The 21,417-nt window shown below is 38.1% G+C and overlaps 3 protein-coding genes across 19 annotated transcripts; all 3 read left to right on the forward strand.

The window, feature by feature from the left end:
- Positions 1–295: 295 nt before the first annotated feature.
- LOC119991670 lies at positions 296–4,865 on the forward strand. 2 transcript variants are annotated; one of them, XM_038838064.1, is made up of 6 exons: positions 296–688; positions 1,959–2,044; positions 2,196–2,318; positions 2,401–3,135; positions 3,317–3,533; positions 3,921–4,865. In XM_038838064.1, exons 1-6 carry the CDS (start codon positions 397–399, stop codon positions 4,421–4,423), a joined length of 1,956 nt encoding a protein of 651 aa, XP_038693992.1. In that variant the 5' UTR covers positions 296–396; the 3' UTR covers positions 4,424–4,865. The 2 variants fall into 2 exon arrangements, with proteins under 2 accessions (XP_038693992.1, XP_038693993.1); XM_038838065.1 differs by lacking the exons at positions 296–688; positions 1,959–2,044 and having other exon boundaries at positions 2,072–2,274.
- Positions 4,866–5,385: 520 nt separating this feature from the next.
- On the forward strand, positions 5,386–7,161 carry LOC119991671. Its single transcript, XM_038838066.1, has 3 exons — positions 5,386–5,685; positions 5,769–5,850; positions 6,808–7,161. The coding sequence occupies exons 1-3, from the start codon at positions 5,566–5,568 to the stop codon at positions 6,936–6,938; spliced, it is 333 nt and encodes a 110-aa protein (XP_038693994.1). The 5' UTR covers positions 5,386–5,565; the 3' UTR covers positions 6,939–7,161.
- A 1,103-nt stretch (positions 7,162–8,264) lies between these two features.
- LOC119991597 (serine/threonine-protein kinase prp4-like) lies at positions 8,265–20,163 on the forward strand. 16 transcript variants are annotated; one of them, XR_005466233.1, is made up of 17 exons: positions 8,265–8,667; positions 9,407–10,776; positions 11,079–11,260; positions 11,838–12,037; positions 12,456–12,524; positions 13,606–13,678; positions 14,454–14,610; positions 14,767–15,058; positions 15,147–15,261; positions 15,373–15,536; positions 15,764–15,838; positions 16,000–16,180; positions 16,318–16,444; positions 16,799–17,354; positions 17,456–17,481; positions 17,668–19,745; positions 19,856–20,163. XR_005466233.1 is itself a non-coding variant. In XM_038837939.1 (15 exons), the coding sequence occupies exons 1-14, from the start codon at positions 8,359–8,361 to the stop codon at positions 16,815–16,817; spliced, it is 3,333 nt and encodes a 1,110-aa protein (XP_038693867.1). In that variant the 5' UTR covers positions 8,265–8,358; the 3' UTR covers positions 16,818–16,862; positions 19,864–20,163. The 16 variants fall into 16 exon arrangements, 5 of the variants coding, with proteins under 5 accessions (XP_038693867.1, XP_038693868.1, XP_038693866.1 ...); XR_005466235.1 differs by having other exon boundaries at positions 19,507–19,745; XR_005466236.1 differs by having other exon boundaries at positions 19,510–19,745.
- The last annotated feature ends 1,254 nt before the right edge of the window (positions 20,164–21,417 follow it).

Raw genomic sequence — 21,417 nt, forward strand, 5'->3', positions numbered from 1 at the left:
TGACATGGTGTTGTCATTCCAACTCACAAGTTGGGAAGGATAAGAGAAAAATAAAATATTGAAAAAATACGTTAATTCCAATAATATCCGTGGGCATTTTAGGAAATCAAGATCTCCATAAAGATCACCGCAACCCGCAATTTCTTTCTAGTTTCCTTCGTGCCGCGTTCGTGTGCGCAATCACAGCCGTCCATCACAATCCCGCTCTATTTCCCCATCTCGAAACCCTAGATTTTAAAAATTCTATTTAAAAGTCTCGTATTAACGTTCAACGAGAGAGAACACAGACGTTGCAGAGACCAAGCCGGTTGCAGAGACCAAGCCGGTTGCATTTGCACAGCGAATTCTAACGTGAGAAGCATCCTTGTTGAATTTTTCTTTGTTTCGGATACGCCGATGGGAGAATCGGTGTCGGTGGTTTCACCTTCAGAAGCGGCGGCGGGGAAAGGGGTTTACATGAGGTGGGAGGAGGTGGCGGTTTCAAGCGACAAAGGGAAGAGAGAGGTCCGTTATTATCTGAAGAGAAGAGACGGGGTATCGGATCTGGCTATCATAGGGAAAGAGAAGAGTTTGCGGCACATGTCCTATCGCTACGCAATTCCGAATAGCTCGTATCTGTCGAAGGCGCCATTTTTGAAGCTCAAGTCTCGCCGAGAGGTGATTGATTGGCTCGACTATATTGTTTCAGGTAGATTAAAGCATTCGTTTATCTGCCCATCTCTCCCTTTTTCAAAGATTACGTTTTGCTTTTTGGAATTTCGGAACTTTGACCGCGCGTTATCTCCTGGTATAATTGATTTTCCTGAATTTTTCGTTTGTGTACATACCGGGGTTTGGATTTTATGGTGCTTCTATGAGATCTTTGTCGCTGAAAATAAGTTTGGTTACAATTGAGTCCGATTTCATCAAATTATGCAGCGATTACCGTAAATACATCTAATACCTTATTCTGTTTTTGAAACGATAAACCTTCCTGTGAACTTTTTCGGGCAAGAAACCAAACCACGAATTATTTTTCGCTCATAGAACTCAATATTTGCCTGGGTGGTAGGTGGTCTTGATGTTTTCAATGAAATTTTGTTCTATCTGTTAGAATTCTGGGTTGAAAACGCACCTGAAATTGTTTGAGATAAGAGTTTGAATAGAGATAGGTTCAGAAGAGAGGAAGCGAGAAAGAGAGGTGAGGATCTGAAATCATGTAATATTATTAATCAAAGATCTTACAGAGTAACACGAAAAGCAGATAATGTAAAGAAGAGATGACTAACGGTCATCAACTTTCAAATCAAAACAAACTATAACAAAAAAGAAATGAAACGCAGTCGTTCCAATGATGATTAAAACGACAACGTTAAGAGATGCGTTTTCAACCCAGAATTCTAACACTATCTCTCTCCCTTTAGTTGTTCTGCCTTTTGAGTTTTATTCCATTCCCTTTTAATACGTAATCTTAGTAATTTGGGTGTTGCCGCTATTATGAACTGACTATTATCTGGGCTGCAGGAATCCCATTTCACTTTTAAAAGAGCTGGTTGAGAGCATTGGATTCTTATGTCCGCAAAAAGTCTTTAGGTTAATTTCTTTCATGGCAAGGTTCATTACTTTCGTAATAAACCTTCATTTTTTAAATGGTTTTCTATCTTTTTGACCTTGTGCCTCTTGTTCAGCTTGCTTGTCTCTTTTTACACGCATCAGCATGTCATTTTGATATTTGTCTTGTGTAGAGTTTTTGTTTGCTCTGTATTTTCTTTGGTAGGAGATCTTTTAATACTTTCGTAATAAACCTTCATTTTTTAAATGGTTTCTATCTTTGTGACCTTGTGCCTCTTGTTCAGCTTGCTTGTCTCTTTTTACATGCATCAGCATATCATTTTGATATTTGTCTTGTGTAGAGTTTTTGTTTGCTCTGTATTTTCTTTGGTAGGAGATCTTTTAATTTTATTTTTTTCTCTCCCCAGACTTCAAACCTCATAAATCATCCTTCCTAGCTGGTGTCCATTTCAATAACGCCAATGCTTGCGGTCTAGATGCTTTAAGGTTTAAGGTATGATATTGATGTTCACTTGGGTTTTATGCACTCTTGATCTCCATTTCTCTCATTCTCTTAAATGAAAAGGGTCTTTTTTGGAAATTTTTTATATGCTTAACATTTATGCTTTTACATTGCTAATCTTTTCGCATGTCTCTCTTTCCAGGATACCCGATTGCGGAAGCTGGGTCACTGCACCAAAGAATTTTTATGGCTGGGTACTCCATGGACATGCAGGAAAAGGCGTAAGCATTATATATCTTTCCATCGAAATGGTGTTAAAATTTCTGTGAGTGTCTATGTTTTCTTCTTAATTTGATTGTTTAGTTTTTGCTGTCCTATAACCTCCCTCTCATTTAAATCATATGTAGGTTTATGACTTTGTGTATGTTTTGGCTGAGGAGGATAAACGACTTGTCGCCTACTTGGAAGATTTGTATGAGGACTCTAAAGGAAACAAAATGGTTGTGGTACGGTGGTTTCACAAAATTGACGAGGTTGGTATTCTTTTGCCTCGCAACTTCAATGACAGAGAGATTTTCTCTTCACTTTGTCTTCAAGATCTGAGCATTGAATGCATTGATGGATTGGCTACCGTCCTCAGTCCCCAGCATTTTGAAGAATTTGTCAATGATGCCGCACATACTCTGTTGGAACCATTTGTTTGCAGCAGGCAGTTTGACAATGATGATGTCCAGCCATTTGACATAACTCAAGTAAAAGGTTACTGGAGACAAGAGATACTTAGATATATGTACAACCGTTCTCCTGGAAACAGCCATGAGAATTTTCAGCTGACTGATAAGGGCCTTAGAATTGAAGGAGTTGTCAGTGACACATCTGGGATCAGACCTAAGAAAAGATGTTATCCATCAAAGGATGATGAGGTCCGCGACAGTAAAAATTCCATGAATGCAGCGGTTTTGAATACTCAAGATATAAATCCTTGTTATCTTAATGTCGGCTCTCATGTTGAGGTACTCTGCCAGGACAGTGGAATGAGAGGATGTTGGTTTAGAGCTTTGATAATTAAGAAGCGAAAAGATAAGGTGAAGGTTAGATACCAGGATGTTCAAGATGCTGCTGATGAAGTTAAAAAACTAGAGGTATGTATGTATCTTCTTCATTGCATGTTCATTGTTTGCTTTTAATATTTAGAAAATAGAGGAAGAAGTATATAAAGAATTGACTACATGGAAGTTTTCAATTGATGGCTAGTATTTGGACATTGTAGTTTAACCCTTTTTTTTTAAATTTTCTCAATAATATTGTGTTTTGATTATGTAGGAATGGATTTTAGCTTCCAGGATTGCAGATCCTGACATATTGAGCATCCGGATTTATGGTAGGAGTATAATTCGTCCATTGCCTCGGTCTATTGAAGGCGGAGTTTCATGGCTTGCGAGTGTTGGTACTTCAGTGGATGCATGGTTGCATGATGGCTGGTGGGAAGGCATTGTGGTTCTAAATGAATCTGAAGATAGAATTCACGTCCATTTCCCAGGTTTTAAATCTTCCATTCTTTATTACTATTAGATTGCAGCTATGTAGGATGTGTGTTGTAATCTTCCAGTCCTTATAGTTATCATATTGCAGCTATGTAGGATGTGTATTGTGTCATTTGCTTTCTATTTCATCATCTGTGACACATCAGAAGAAATCTAAGGGGTTTGTCTTGTCTGTGTCCAATCAAAGAGCGTAATGTATATTCTTGCTTCAACTCAAGAGTTCCCAAGTCATTGTTTTGTCTCTTTGAGGGCTTATGCAGCCTTTATTATTATGTCGCGAGGAAAGTTGGATTGTTGTGAATGTCCTAGTGTGTCATCTTTTTGAACTAGATGCTGTTTTTTTATCAACTCTAGATATTGAATTATTTATCCTTTGTTTGCAGGAGAAAAGCGAGAATCAGTTTTTGGTCATGGGAACTTGAGACATTCTCGAGAATGGTTGGGAAATGGGTGGACAGCTTTAAAGGAAAGGCCAGATATAGTGTCTAATTTATTGTCTCAAACAGAACAAGAGCTGCCAGCTATTGTATCATGTGATGTCCAGGTTGAGATTTGTGATAGCAAACAAGTGAGCGTCGACTCTGGAAATAAGAAGGCACAAGAGTTGAAGGTGGTTTTTGATCTGACCAAGGATGATTCTCTTTCCCAGCTGAGATGGAAGTCATCAAGAAAAAGGAGACGTGGTAGTGGCACCTCCGTCCGCAAGTTGCATTGTGATGAATCTGATGACAAAAGTAACTCCCAAGTTGTTGAATCTCATGCTTGTGAAAGATTCTTGATCTCCTCACCCTTGGAAGTCGATCATGAGAACTGCAAATACTTGGGGGATTCTCTGTTTAGTACTTCTGTATTGCCGCCTTTAACAAGCTTGGTTATGTCCCGGTGACGGGTCTCTTTTAGTTAGGATCTGTAAGACTTGATCTTCATTCTTTCTAGCAGTTTTTAGGTTTCTGCACTCCTTTTCCTTTTTCTCCCGGCATATATGTCGTACAATACATCTACTTGATGCATTGTTTTCAAGTTGCTGTATTTCATCCATGCTCTGTGTTTTTTTAAGAATTGAGGAAGTCATGGCTTCTAAGTAGACCCCCCTATGGCCCTATCTTAAAAATTGTATTTATTTTTAATAATAGCTTTTCTGGAGGGAACAGCTAGAAGCTGGGTTGAAAATTCGGGTAACAATTTTGGGTGCAGTCGAGTGACAATTAGAGTCTAATTCTTACCCCAATAATCTTTGTATCGTGATTTCTGATTCGCAGGAAGTAAGTCCTCTTCATGTAATCTGTATATGATCTCTCTGGTAATAAAATTTCAATAGCTTCATTCTCTGTTGTTTCCCTCTTCTGAAGTCCCCTGTGGATTTTGCATTGTGGATATGTTTTGGCCTTTTATGGCAGGGGACTTCTGTTGACCTAAATACTAGGGTGTACTTTGGTGGCTGCTACATTGGATAAGCCTGTCTGAAAAAAAGGCAGCTTTAGGGCCTAAATGTATAAGCCTGTCTGAAAAAAAGGCAACTTTAGGGCCTAAATGTGTGGGATTCAATGAGGTTAACATCATATTTGCTAAACAATCTAATTCAGACTGGTTAAAATATTCATTTGTTTACCTACCATATTTTGACGGACTGGTTAAAGTATAATTTCAGTGTCAATTTCTGTAGGAGTCGTTGTAACTAGTACACTTAAAGCCGTTCTCTATGACATTGACTGGCTAAATTAAGGCAAAAGCATTGCGGTAGTTCGGTCTTGTAAGCAACATCCAAGGAATAATTCTAGAGATGAAAATTAGAAAAAGTTGGGCATTATGTGGGGCTGGGTATGAAAAGTGGAGCATCTTTGTCAAACTATGCATTTAGACCCTTTCAAACTTTACCCTGGTGTCTCTTTCCCTTGGTTCTCCCAACACTGAAAACACCCCAAAAGGATGGAGTTGTTCCATCAGTACAGTATGAGATTGAACTTTTTACCTTTCTGCTGTATATGAATGAATGCTTGTGCTGCTTGATTAGTCTCAGAACACAGAGTTATGGTTCTTGCTGATCGGTCTTCTAAGAAGAAATCCTCTGCGATGGGATTGGAAAAGCCAAAGAGCATGATAGTTCGCGGCCCCAGCCTCGCCTCAGTTGAATCCTTGTCCATGCCTCTTGTCTGTACTCTCTTTCACTCTCTTTGTAGCCGTAAGTCGTAGTTTATGCACAGATTTATATATGGATTATGGCTTTTTTGCAGGTTCAAGAAGTGGTTCTATCAGCAGACATTCGATGCCCCCAGTGTCAAAGCAGAGTAGCTGAGATAATGTCGAGGATGAAAGGTAAGATTTTTGTATTTCTGTCTATAATAATTACTGTTGGGGCGAAATAGACGACCAGCGCCCAACATTAGGAACCATTTGGGTACTCTCTTCCTCTCCTCCACGAGGTCATGAGTTGGGGTGGTGGGAATCTTAATGTTGGGTGCCGGTCCATACGTCGACAGTCGTGGCACCCACATAGACTGTATTTCGCCCCAACAATTACAATGATTGGAAGCAATTTGACAAGTTTCAATTCATGTGTTGTCGAAGTTAAATACTCTGGGTATGCTGGTTATTGGACATATAATTCCAAGGTACTTCTGTGCACATAAATATTAAAGGGAACCTTTCATCTTTGTGGATATAATCTTCCAACCGCAATTTTCCACTTGATCCTCAGTGCCCGTTCAAGAACTTGCACACAAAAGACCATAGGCAGTTAGGCACACACGCAGACAAACCAGAAGACAGATGGATCATGATTTTGAGCCTGAGCTCACACACTTTGTTCTGTTAGGTCATCTCTTATGATAGGGTTCTGATGTGGATATATCGGATTACCCTCATGGTTTTATCCTTATTATGGGCTTTTGGTTGGAGATTGGACTCACACAACTCAATATTGTCATATTTGGTTGAACATATAGCCTAGTTCATATTTTGGATTGGGCTCATCACTATAGTAATTAGATGAGTTGAGTTGTAGATACGAAAACATAAAATCTCCACGGACCCCCTCGAATTAGACAACAAAAAAAGGGGGTCAAGCGAACGCTATTTCCTTTTGTTATGATGATATTTTTGAAAACTTATCAACGGATACTCAATATGTGGCTTCAAGGCTTTATCCTTCTATGGTGCCTTGTTGCAAGAGAGATGCTTGGATCAAATCTTATGTTCATAAACGGAATATTTCCATCAAACCTGGTACAGAAGCAGAATCGAGAACCTAACTTGTGTTTCTTTTCTTGGCAGAAACGGATTCTGTATTAATAAATGTGTTGGAGAAGAAGGTAACAGTCACTTGTAGATATCCGGCCTTATACAAGAAGCCTTTAGGCAAAGCTGCCATAATCAAGCGGATATTCCGTTCTCCGCGCGGTTGATTAATGACACATATCCAGAATGCATCAAGCAAAAAGTCTGTCTTACCATAATAATCAGTGTAGTAGACAGAATTAGCCATGTAAATAATTGTTCATTGACAGTCATGAATATTGGAAAAATATAGATATAGTTGGTTCCTGAGCATGCTACGTTCTTACTAGAATGAATGGTGATTGTAAGAGAGCATTGTACAATTATAACTACCACTTTGCCTTTGAGTTGTTCAACTGTGTCTAGGCTAGCTAGTCTTATGAGTAACAGTTAATTCTGAAATGACTTAAATTCTGGGCAAACATAGGCCTTCCATACACAACATAGATTGATTTATAGCATCTGGCTCAAGTGGGCAAGGTCAAGTCTCTGCACTGTCATGCTTGGAAGTGCTGGACGAGCTATTAAGTGGCGATGCTACTAAATCTCTTATCCCACATCACCAAGATAAGATGTGAAGTACATAATATAATATGTCAAACTACTTCCAAACTAATAACGACTCTTTTTCAAAGCTCAAACTAGTATGATGCTGGCCTACGGAGACAAAACCTTGTGGACCAATATGAACTGACCCAAAACAGACAAAATGTTAATAGTGTGGAGGATCGATTGTGTTACAAAATCATATCCTAGAATGAAGTCCAAGAGTAAGAAGAATAAATTGATCTTCCACATCTCTTTTTTTGGAGCACTTTTTCTAGTTTTTCCCAATTGTGTCAATCAATAACTCTACCTAAGCATGTCCGTATGTTTTGATCGCAAAAAGAATTAATAGTGGACTATCATCCTAATGGTTATAGACATTGATGATGTTTGCATGTTTAGTCACATTCCAACTTCTTTTTTAGTAAACAAATTATTCGAGACATGGTCACATCAGACTCCATCCTACATGGTAAATTCCCGACACATGAGTCTCTCGTCCTACATACATCACACAATTACTAAGCATATTCATTTATATTTTAACACTTATTTCAAGGAAGTTGAGTTGGTAGTTAACTCGCATGTTAAGCAAATTTATTTAGAGTCACCCCGTGTAATTGTCTGATACATGTGGGACGAGAGACTTACATACTAAAAATTTATCATGTAAAATGGGGTCCAATATGACGGTGTTTTGGATATATGAGTTCATCATAACTAAAAAAAGGTTCATTTATGTCTTTTTTCACTATGAATCGGCCTATAACATGTTAAAAAGAAACCCCATGCTATAAATAATAAAAAGAATAAAAAATTGCAAATCAGGACGTGGCTATTTCACGCGCTTAATTTCGCACGTGGGTTGTTACTCTTTCCCCAGCCCAACCAGGAAAACCGCAAGCAATGATATAGGGCTAAGCCCCCTTCTGATTCAAAATTAAGGGTTCGCTCTTCGGAAAGACCTAACCCTAAGCCTAGATTTTGTTCCTGTAACAGCGGATGGTGAGCGACAACGATAAGTCCCGGCGCAAGCACCGACGGTCTTCCTCCGATATAGAGGAGGCTGAAAAATCCTCAAAACGACACAAGCATCGCCACAGCCGTCATAGACACCATCACCGTCATCGCCACAGCAGCAAGAAGCATGAAGAGGAAAGAAAAGAAGACGCTAACGAAATATCCCCTCCTCCAACTGTGGCTCCTCTTGCTATTAGTTCTCGTGCGGGTGACGATGTCGAGGAAGGCGAGATTCTTGAGGACGAGGCTCTCAATGAGAACAAGGCTGTTGAGACCGATTCTCTGAATCCGGTGTGTGACTATTGCTTTAATTCCTCCCTTATAAACATAGTAGTTCTGTTTGGTTGCTGAAATTGAGGTGAAAAGAAGAAGAGAGTTGAAGTTTTTTTAAAATTTAAGCAAGTTTTGTATTATTTGCCTTCCAATTTTTGTAACGCGAATTGCAGCAACAATGTGGGGGTCGTTTTACAAAATTTTCGGTAAGTTGGGTTTTAGAGAGGTTTTATGGTGTGAGGCTGAGCTTTGATAGTATTGGTTTAACATCGAGTATCTTTCTTCATCGATCTTTTTTTGTATTATTTGTGTGAGTCTCATAGGCATATATAAGAAATTGCTCGCACAGTAAAAGAAAGAAGTTTACTAGCAATTTCAATGGAGGCTTATGACTTACTATGTATTTGTAAGAGCCAAATTTTGGGATTTATTTATTCCACCTGTTTATTAGAAACTAATCGGGGGCTGGCGCAATGCACAGGTAGCCAACAAAAATGTAAATTTAAGTTAACAAATACCATATATAAGATTTTTTTACTACATACATACACGCACACGCACACGCACACGCATATATATATATATAATCAAATTATCTATATGTTTATAGAGTTCAAATACAGTCTCCATATAAATTACACAGGTCTTTAAGTATTGAATTGTATATAGATGTGTATTTTTATTGCATTTGTTCTGAACCTTCCTGTTTTTATCCACTTTAATTTGGGTTCTTGTTTTTCTTTGAATTATTTTGCAGAGTAATAGCACGGAGAATGATTTTTCTCATCAAAAAGCAATAGATGCTGGAATTTTGAGGAATTTGGGTGAGGTAAAGAGTGATTGTGGTGACGAGAAGACATGTCATGTTGTTGATAAAATTAACGTTGGGGTTGATTTGCTAGGAATATCTGGTGTTCAGCATCCAGAAGAGTTTATTTCTGGATCTGGTGCTGGTGATTATGTCAATGGGGACTTGAATGGTGAGAACAGTAGGAAGGACAGGCGACGACATAATAAATCCACGTCTCCAAGTCAAATTGACAAGCAGAAGAATGAAACAGTGGAGGACAACGTGAGGACATCAAGAGATCAAAGAGAACCATTGTCCTCTAAAGGTGCTGGGGACAAGTACAGAGCGTCAACACTCTCACCATCTGATGACCAGTACCGTTATATGGTTGATGCGAAGCCTAGATCACAGGATTTTCCGGCAGCGAGATCTCGTTCTTGTAGCATAACTAATGATGATTTTATTTCAAAGAAAAGACATTGTCATGGTAATGATGTAACACTTTATGATGATGACAGGATGACAGCAAATGATTCTAGTGATGATAGAATGAACCGTCACAGTAGGGACAAGAATATTGGAAGAAAGGATAGGCGTCACAGCCATGAGGCAGAGGACATGGAGAAGAGTCTTGAGAAGCATATGGATAGAAATCTGAGAAGGGAAAATGGACAAGAGAGAAGCAGGGATGGGGAGGTTGACCATTATATACGAGCGAGGAGCAGGGATGGGGAAACAGACAGTTATAAGAGAAAGGAGAGGGGAAGGGTAAGGGAGATGACTAGGGACAATGATGTTAGCAGGGATCGGATAAGGGAGAAAGAAGGGGAGAGAAGCAGGGATAGGGAGATTGACAGGGACCGAAGAAGAAGTGAGCGGGACAGGAGTAGGGATAGGGAGATCAACAGGGATCTGAGAAGGGATGAGCGGAACAGGAGCCGGGATAGGGAGTTTGACAGGGATTGGAGAAGGGATGAACGAGAGAGGTGTCGGGATAGGGATTGGAGAAGGGAGGAGCGAGGGAGGAGTCGGAATAGGGATACTGACAAGGATTGGAGAAGAGAAGAGCGAGAGAGGAGCCGAGAAAGGGAGCTGGAGAAGGATGGGAAGAGAGGGTTGGAAAGAGATATTAGGGATGGAACCAGGGCTAGCGAGAGAGATAGGGATAGGGACAGGTTTAGGGATAGGGATAGACTTAGGGACCGGAGTTTGGAGAATGAAGGGGGGAGTGAGAGGCGAGGTGGAAGAAATAGGGATAAAGGCAGGGACATTGAGATTGATAGAAATGCTGATGTTTCTAATAGCAATTCAACAGGTTTTGGCAGCAAGCTTAACAGGTATCACATGGAATTTGTCGCAAACCTTCTATATGATTTGTTCAAGATCTAGTTGTGATCTAGTAAAAGGATTTAACTGCGAAGATTTTTCTGATCAATTTAGCGTTTTTATTGATTGCATTTTCTTTTGAAAATGCTGTTTTTAGAATGTGCATTGCATTGAGTTTGGGGAAAAAAATTGGATGTGCATTGTATCTTTAAATTGTAATAGGTCTCTGGAGCAAGTTTGGCATGCACATGAGCACATCTCTATTTTTTCCTGTATTTTATTTATTCATTGTATGATTTTATACTTGCTGCAGAGATGAAGATGAACAAGATGATTTTGAAGAGATGGTTTCTTTCAAACTAGCTGAACAGGAGGAGGAAGATCTCAACAGAATCAAGGAAGAAAGCAGGAAGCGAAGGCAAGCCATCTTGGAAAAGTTTAAATGCCCGCAGTCACAGCAGCAAATTGAGTCATGTTCGGAGGATATGGAGAAAGGTTGAGCTTCATCCTTCTTTTTGTATTTATATTTTCATACATGGCTTGGAATTTAGGGTGCCACTAGTTGTTTTGGTGGTGAGCAGTAAACTAAAAAACCTCTACAGTGGAATCTAGCTTGGTCAGATCTACCCAGTTGATTATACGTAAAATCATGTGCTAGCTTGACGTAGCTGGTTGTTTATGCTTTATTTTTTTTTAAAAAAATATTCACTGTAGATCCAGCCTTTTATAGGGATTCTTGCTCCTCAGCGTACGTAATCATTAACTTAGTAACTAGTATATACTGGTTTTGGTCTTGACTGTTACTTGTTTTATTACTGTACTGTTGAGATTGTTTTAGTTCTGATCTCTGTACAGAGCACACATATCTAGGTTGGCTATGTTCCTTCTCAACTTTTCATATAACCTGAACTAGGGTAACCCATTGGCAAGGGAAGGGGACTCTGGGAAAGTTTTAAGTAGTGCTTTAGTTGCTGTTGACATTGTTTATTGGTTTTTTTTAAAAATTTTTTTTAGTTTTCTAATCGCACAATTTTCTTTTCTTTTCTTTTTTTGCTTTTTTTGTGTGGACCAGCTAAGGAGACTGCAGAGCTTCCTGGTCGACTGTTAGGTGCTTCTGATGTTGTTGCAGAAGTTCTTGATGGCAGGAGTGATGGATCAGATGCTAAAGTGGCTGGCCAACTATTTGTTGTTGGGAAGTCCCCTCAAGTTAATGAAATTAATGTTACTGAGAAGACAGCTGGTGATGGGGGTCTTGGCAAGGGTACGCCAAAGGTATGACCTTCCTTTTTCATTGCAATATTGCTCTTTTTGTTTCTGCAGCAGCTTGTATTTGCGTCACAGATTAATACCTTGGAGACAGTCTCTTTACGTTGCGGTGTTGGAATGCTTGCATTTGACCCTTGCAGACACTGCACCGGCAGGAGGCTTTGTGCACTATGCTGGCCCATAGTTGTTAAAACTTGCATTACCTTATGTGTGTCTTGCAATGGCAGATTTCGGGTAGATGCATACCTACAATTATCTCCCTACAATGTCACAGTTGAACCTGAAAAAGTTACAATCTGGACATTCAATTCTTCTAATACATTAAAAATTACAATTGAACCGATTGTTGGTCTTATGTGTTTCTATTGCTTTTCTTGAGTTGATTTAAATTTACATAATGATTTTCAATTTGTTGACTCTGCAGAGTGAGAGGTTGGATGACATGTTTTGTGACGATATATTTGGAGAGTCACCTGCTGGAGTTCGTAAACCGGTAATAATTACAGTAATGCATCCTTTGCTTGCTTGCGTCCTGGTTTCTCAGTATTGATTCAGGCTCTTTCATGTACTGCTGTTCAACTTTTATGCTAATCTCTCTCCCTCCCTCCCTCCCTCCCTCCCTCTCACTCATGCATGCACCCACACATTAGGTGTCATTTTTACTTCTATTTATAATTGAGTTGCAGGACGGATTTAGACCATTCAGGATTTAGACAAAAGCTTGTGAAGATAAAATTATGGATGCAACTCCAAGCTCCTGGTTACTGGAAAATAGTGGCAGTGTGGCACAATGGAATATGTGGTCTTTTGTTTGAACTCACGCTGTGAAAGAGGTTGGCAGTTGTATGGAAGTAGCACTAGAAGAAGTTAACATAATGCTTGAGAAGAAACAATGAACATAAAATTGACTTTCCATTAAAAAAAGAAACAATGTGCAGTAGCTCGAGAACAAGAGAGAGAACAATCCTTGGCATGTGGAATTCAAAAGTCTTTTGGAATATGAAACACACACATATGAAGGGCTTTTTTGACACTATTATTGTTTCTCAAATTGTTGGACTTCATTTAGAAGTCCCAAGTCTAATATGAAATCATTTCTTATGGAAACTAATTGATACTGACTGGCTCTTCGACCAGGCCAAAAACCCAAAATAGAATATGAGAAAATTGCATACAGAACCTAGGTAGAAGTGGACTTTTTTCTTTTTCGTTTTTTTGTTGAAGTCAAAAGAGAACTTTATTGATGGGCAAAAAAGAGGGGAAAAAATCTCTCTTGCTTGTGCTGACAAATTGGTTGCTTTGTCGTTTGTGTAACCTTCATAAGTTTTCCTGTCAGGCAACCTGACCATCTTCATCAGATATTATTAGTCGCAGAAGTTAATAGACTTCTTTTGTATTGTTTCCTTGAAGCTTGCTCACTCAATCTTTCAATAGCTGTTTCGTGATGCTTTTATATAGAATAGAACCTAAGATACTGTTTGTGGAATGGGTGCTATAGAAGTATAGAACTAGATGAGTAGATGATAGGAGTGTTGATGTTATGTCATTGTACCTTTTAACCTTTTGTTTTGCAGGGCAAAGGAGATGGTCTGCCAATTGTAAGGAGTGGTCTACATGACAATTGGGATGATGCAGAGGGGTATTATGGTAATTAGCAATCTCGTATTTTGTTGTGATATTTTATTTTATTTTTCCTTTTTTTTAATGTGTGCCTTTTAGATTTATCTTCCACTTCTTGTATTGACTGAGTCGTTACTAATTTTTATGTTCAACTCTGGTAACGTGTGGTGGTCAGGAGAACAATCAACTGCAAAAAATGTTATATACTAAATCCTGTATCCCTGTTGTGTTGTTTTTGGAGTTTGGAGCAATTCCAAATCTCAGTCCCAAATACCTCCTACTTGTGTGAAAATAAAGAAACCTAAATTAAATAACTATTTAACCAAATAGAAGATATTTATAGCTATGGACCTATGGTTGCTTAGAGAGGCTCCTTAAGTTCCTACAACATGGCCTTTATCCCATGACTTAAGTTCCTGCTCTAATTTAACTACTTTTCCTGATCTCCTTGTTTGAGAAAAAATAAACCCAATAGATGTGAGACCTGAATAAAGAACAATAGTAAGTGATGTTTTAGTGAATTTAAGCTTCTGGGTCTAGGTAACATGTTATGATCAAATGTAAATAATATGTTCTCCCCGTCCTTTGGGGAGTGCATTCCTTTTCTTTTTTTCTTCTGTTGCTGACTCATCTATATGGTATTCTTGGATTTCTTTTGCTTTATCCTTGCTGAGTTTTGTTTTGTTTTTTTTGTTGTAAATTTTGAGTCGAGAACTCTTTAATAAGGGCATTATTGGAGTATTGTTAGTACAAACTACAAATAGTCAAATATCTGGTGTACGCTGACACGAATATTGTGCAGGGTATCGACTTGGTGAAATACTTGATGGTCGATATGAAGTCACTGCTGCCCATGGAAAGGGTGTCTTTTCGACCGTTGTTCGTGCCAAGGATATTAAGACTGGTAATGGTGATCCTGGGGAGGTTGCCATTAAAATTATACGCAATAATGAAACAATGTGAGTGATATATCATATACGTTTTAGTTTTTGTCTGTATTCTTTGATTCTGGGTACTTTTGTTTTTGTTTTTCTTTACTTTTTTGGATAAATTAAACTCCAGTTATTGGCTGTGGGTCTGATTTTGCTTACCACTAATATGTATGCATACTGCAGGCACAAGGCAGGTCAACTAGAAGTTCAGATACTAAAGAAATTAGCGGGAGCGGATCCAGAAAATAAGCGGCACTGTGTTCGTTTCTTCTCAAGTTTCAAGTACAGGAATCATCTTTGTTTAGTTTTTGAATCTTTAAATATGAACTTGCGTGAGGTTTTGAAGAAGTTTGGTCGCAACATTGGCCTTAAACTGACTGCTGTGAGAACATATGCAAAGCAGCTTTTCATTGCGCTGAAGCATCTGAAAAATTGTGGTGTTCTTCATTGTGACATAAAGCCGGATAACATGCTGGTATTCTGTGTTTTGTCTTATTATTGTGTTGCTTATCAATTAACCATTCATTGACTAGATAATATTTTTGTATTCTTATTTTCCGCAGGTAAATGAGGCCAAAAATGTGCTAAAGCTTTGTGATTTTGGTAATGCCATGTTTGCTGGTAAAAATGAAATTACACCATATCTAGTGAGCCGTTTCTATCGTGCCCCTGAAATTAGTGAGTTTCTAGCCTTGTCTATTTATACTGGTTATTTATGATGTGGAAAGTCTCTGCCTCTTCATTGTTTTAGATTTTGCCTTGTAATGAAGGTGATATTTTTTCCTGCAGTTCTTGGCTTGCCGTATGACCATCCAATGGATATCTGGTCTGTTGGTTGCTGTTTGTATGAACTGTATACAGGAAAAGTTCTTTTCCCGGGTCCTTCAAATAATGACATGCTACGACTTCACATGGAACTGAAAGGTCCTTTTCCGAAAAAGATGCTTCGCAGGGTAAGGCATTTATTTTAGATTTTTATCTGAATGTGCTACTATAGACTTGAATTCTGTAAGGTGGAATTGCATATGTAATATTCTAAATTTAGTTCCACGTGGGTGCTCAATTTCAGTATAGGATGATGCATTTTATGTGTTTTTTGGTGGTTGATGTTTCCTTTTTTTTTTCACCTATCATTATATTTGCTCTGCTGATAGTATTTATTTATTTACTCTTTCTACAGGGAGGGTTTACAGATCAGCATTTTGATCAAGATTTAAATTTTCATGCTACTGAAGAGGATCCCGTTACTAAGAAGGTAGCACACCTTTTACCCATGTATTGTTAAGGGAGGGGTTTAATCCCATCCGGGCCATCCCCTATGAATAATAAATAAAACACTCTGTTTCCTTCTGTCTTGTTTCAACTTGATGTGAGGATCACTCATTGCATTTGACAGAGTTTTTACTTTTGCATCAGGCAATCAAGAGGATGATTGTCAACATAAAGCCAAAAGATATTGGATCAATAATTACCGGCTCTCCTGGTGAGGATCCAAAAATGTTGGCAGGTTTTAAGGATCTTTTAGATAAAATATTTGTCTTGGATCCAGAAAAGAGGATAACGGTTTCTCAAGCATTGAATCATCCATTCATCACTGGCAAGTGAACCATGTTGCTGATTTTCTGACTCCAGAAATGCTGTTGCAGTAGATAATTGTACATTATGTCATAATTCATATCCAGAATCTAATGATTGGGCGTTATCTGTCTTTTATCTTATCTGTGCTGGCTTAAGAGCTTTGGACATGGTGTTTGACATGGTTGAAGTCAAAGGGGGTGATTTTTGGTTGGTCTGGAGTACTCTTTACTGGCGGTTCTTTCAGTCGAGTGTACGGTTTCTATTGTAAGCCAACCTACCGAAGGCATTTTTCTTCTCTTGTAACCTTTTTTTATTATGGGCTATTCCGTCTGCTATAATTATGTTATATTTGTATCTTGAACAATTTACTGCAATTGATCTTGTGGGACATATAATAAGTGACGAAATTTACTGATTTTTTTTGAGTTGATAAAGTGTTTCACTTAGTGGAGCCTTGTCTGAGGATGGCAAGGTGGTTTTTTCAATGTTGATATACTTGTTTATTCATAATTTTTCTTGTATAGCCTCCTCATTTTCAGGCTAGTTATCTGTGTGAAATACCTCTTCTGCTCTCTCTATTTTCTGCCTGGAGGTAATTATTTGAGGCTTGGAGAGTCTAATTTATTTTTTCATTCAGGATATCTGCCCTGCCTTGAGGCAACCCTTCAGTGCTTAGATGCTTAGAAGGCACCCAGGAGAAGGTACCTTGGTTTGTTTATGTGGAGCTTATTGTACCACCGTGCTATCAATATATATATATATATACACACATATGTTGTTTTTTTTGCCTTACTTTCTAAAATTGGTATGCTTACATTGAATCTCACCCAGTTTAAATTGTAGAATTAAATGAATGCTTCTATCTTATATGAATGATTTCTTGTGGCTAGGTGTGTGTCTGCGTCTGTATATGTATTTCTGCATATGCTTACTTAGCATCTGTACTTTTGAATGTGCATACTTTGGGTTCTCTCTTCAGCTTATATGAGTGTTAGATGTCGCACTTATGCTGGCTTCTGTTTTCCCTTGAATTTTCTGATGTGGTTGTGTAAAATATTATGCTTTCTATTTTGTTTTCCCTTAATTATCTGTATATTCTAATGAATTTGCGTACATCTGATTCATGGAATGGTCATTGGGGAGGAACTTCTTTGGACATGTGCTGCTCTTCATTGAAGTGAAAGAATATCTTAGTGAGTAGTCTTCTTCCATAATTTTCATACTGCTGTTTTACCCTGTGATATGGTCATGAGCAACGTGGTTAACACATCAGTATTAACTTTTGTCTTTTTAGGGGATTCTCCGTGTGCCTCCTCTCTTGTAAGTATTCCATCATTTTTGTAGTGCTGTCCCTTCTAATACCAATGTTCACACTGTTATTAAATTTGCCCTTTATTCTTCTGGAATTTGTTACATAGGTTTGATTGCATCATTTCTATATCAAATTCTCCTTGAAATGCATCTAAAGTGGCTAAGGCACATGTTACATGACATCCTATTTTGCAGTTTTATGAGGTGCAAGACTTGAGATATAATGTGCAAACAATATCAGTTTTAAGTTTTAAAGGTTAGAAGTGTGAATAATTGTAAAAGCAAAAGTCTCAAGTGTAAAAGCTTGTGGTCTTGGAAGTATGTTTTCTGTCATGGGCTATGACAGCCCCATGACATCAAGCCTCAATTGGTGTCTGTTTGGGTGCCCTGTGATTTTTTCCACCCTCAAATAAAATCTTCAATTGGAGGGTTGGGGGTTGACTTATGAATCCTTAAAGATAGTTATTTGGAGTCAGTGTGGTTTGTCTTCCAATCAATCAATCCCATTTAACGTTACACTTCTTGCCAATAGTTTCCCTTTCATTACATTTGTTTTCTGTCGTATAATTGTCTTGCTGAGACAATCACTATTTTAGATCAAATGTGATGTCTTTTGATAGGTTTAATTGTATCTGGCCTTGAAGTTATTATCTTGTCACATTAAGAGACAGTTGTCCATTTCCATTTCATTTAAGTGGATTCAGTTCGACGATGTGCATCCTGTTCAATTTCCTAGTCATTTCGAATTACTGACCCATGATACTTAGAAATGCCACTCCTATATATAGATGATACCCACCTCCATTTGGCTCAATTTTCATCTCCCTCCCTATCTTATACAAACTAATATCATCAATGCATCTTAGCCTTCAAAAGAAGAAATTTCCTCTATATTTGCATTGTCTATCAATTAAGACAATGTTGCGTGTAAACAACACGTAGCTAGGGGTGCCTTCGAAGTTTTACCAGTTTAGTAAATTTAGTTTCAAAATATGTTTCTGAAATTTCTATTTGCCATACATTTTTTTTTGTTTCACCTTAAAACGATCATTAGAGTGTTAGACCATTCACTGCACAAGAGTTATTTTCATAAGTGTTGGGTAGAATCTTCTAGGACATTTGACGAATTTTCCATATGGTTTTTTGGCAGTTTTATTGGTATCTTATAGTATAGCTTGCGTAGATAGGTTATTTTTAGTTTTGTCGATAAATGTTGTCAACAACAGGTATATGTGGCAGATTATAGTAGGTCTCTTCTCTCTTGCATTCTGAGTTGCCCATTTTACATTTTCATTCGTTCTTTGTTTTCAAAGTTGATAATTGGTTTGTCATCTTTTAAAAGAAGGTCCCATTTTTGGAAAGCTTATTCCGTAGAATCCCGACTAAAAACGTATGTATAAGAGGCCAATAAGTTATTCTGATTTAAAGTCACAGTTTAAAGGCCACTATGACTTCTAAACTTTTGTGCTCTCATAGTGTTTCTTAGTGACTTTAATATGATGTGCTCTAGGTTTCTGATGGAAGCCTAGTTTAGGAGGGCTAAGAATTATATATGAACATTGGTTCAATACAATTTCTCGGTAAAGGATTTGAAAATAATCTCAACTTTAATTTGTGATAATTGCAAAAAATGCTACTTACATCAACTCATAATTACGTAAAATATTCGAGTCATTTGACTTAATATGGGACTTGACTTTTAGTATCTAGTATCATTCTTATGAAGATTTGGTATGTTTCCATATTTACTCAAATACAACTGAGCAAGGATAGTAATAACAAAATATATAGAATCAATGGCTTCTGAATAAAGAAATAGGACTCTAAATCTCTCTGGTTACTGTGGTTTTGCATAGGATGAAGTAGTTTTTCATCATTCACCCCCTCTCAAGGTTCAAATGTACAACTTTCTCATGATCATCTCCTTTGTCGCCATCTTTCTTATGGCTTTCCTTGTTAACCCTTCAATGATTACCATTCATTCTTTCTTCGTATTACTTGCCATCAAATGATGAGACAAGCTGGTGTGGTTAGAAGTTTGGCAATAGCCATCAAAGCTTCTACACCTACCATAATGGACCAGCATGCTGTTGTCTCTTTTTCTTCAGCTTGTCTTGTAGTTGAGCTTGAAGAGCAACTGTCGTGCATTCTTCTACTCCCTTCAGCTCGATTTTAGGATCTAGACCTTGCTTGCGAAGATATTTCTCTAGCCATTGCAAAGATTGTTCAATGCCGGTGCACCTCTTTCAAAAATTTTGGTGGATGGCTTGAAGGTTGGCTCCAATATCTCCAATCCTCTGCCCGTGAATAGTAGTTTTTTTTCCTTGTCCATTGAAATAGTCGTTCCTTCTTCTCTAAAGCTAATCATGACTTCCTTTTGAAGATTTGTAGGTTCCTCTATATGACAACAAGGATGATGGCGGCCTAGGTTAAAAGTGTTGGTTATTGCACTTTAACATGGTTTGTATACGAGTTCTTGGTAAAAGATGGGAATTATCTCAATTTTCTTTATTGATATGTGCTTGAAACCCCTACGTTACATGAACTAGTAGTTATATAATTCTATAGAGGCTGTGACTTCATACTGAATTTGACTTTTAATACCTGTTGCTTTGTTAATAAAGACTTGATGTATTACCATAAGTTTTGACGCAATCAAGGGAAGACAATAATATAAAGAATTTATATTAACTCTTCAATGTCTTCTAAATAAAGAAATAGGGATCTAAACTTGTACAGATCTGGTGGTTTTGGTGTATGACAGTTGGTTTTCATCCACCTGAAAACATGGTCGTCTCTTTTATTGCAAGTTTCTGTGCTCTTATAATGATTTTTCATGAGCTTAGTGGCATCAAAATTAGGATTGCTGGCCAATTGAAAAGCAGTTGGTTTTAAATTTACTATCATGATTCCATGCCTACTAAATTTTTCGTCAAGGGCGTTATGCTTTTATGATTATTTTTTATTAGTGACGTATTTGTATACAAGAAGTCTGGAAGCCGACTTTCTTTTGGGTCACATTTGGGTTTATGACCTTTCAAGGTGAGAAAGTCTTGACCTGCTATGGTTTGTCAAAAGGCTTTGAAGTGCTGATATAGGAAGTTTTTTGAAACATGACCGAGGAAATGTATGTACCCCTTAACCCCCTTATTGAATTTTGTTTTACCAAAGATGGAGGCGTAACGTTAACCAAAGTAGAGATGCTAAAGGGGGGTTGTAAGAGTTCAGTTTTTGTAGGATGTTTGCAATTTCAATCCGAGGACAGGAAAGAAATATGAAAAAGAACAGGGATTGTCCAACTTTCCAGTTTGTTGCTGTTTGTGCCTCTTTGTATTTCTGCGTACAGGGCAGCAATGCGGCATGCTTAGAAGTTAGAACTGTTATATGGGTCTGCGCAAGGAACAGTGGAAAAAAATTTATATTGCCCAGGTCAGTAGTTTTTCGTAGAACTGTCATATGAGCGAACAGGCGCATTGATCCTTAATCTAAGCACTTGACAATGTTATGGTCTCAAGTAACTCTCGACGGTTACATTAACATGGGCTGTGAACTATAACAAGGAATGGCAAGTAAATAGACTACAAATACATTATGATTCAGTGGCATGTTTTGGAATGAAGCATAATATTTAATAGAAACAGATTTACCAGACGACGCCGTTTGGGGTGTGTGGGTGCGGGCTATTTTGTTAAACGACACCGGTTGGGGTATAATTTGTTGTTCAGAATACCATAAGCCGAGAAACGCTGCCGTTTCTCTCGTAGTAATTTACGGTCATCAAAATATGGGTGTGTGACTCTCCCCATAGCCACGAGAAACCGAGGGAGCCCAGAGACATGGTGGCGCTGATAACTGCTCAAGCTTTACTCTGTCACAACTACTCCTTCATTGCAACAACATCCAAGCTCGTCAATCGAAAACCTTCACTGTCTCATCATGGCAAAA

Source organism: Tripterygium wilfordii, chromosome 22 (assembly GCF_013401445.1).
Source record: "Tripterygium wilfordii isolate XIE 37 chromosome 22, ASM1340144v1, whole genome shotgun sequence".
In the NCBI taxonomy this organism is placed as follows: Eukaryota; Viridiplantae; Streptophyta; class Magnoliopsida; order Celastrales; family Celastraceae; genus Tripterygium; species Tripterygium wilfordii.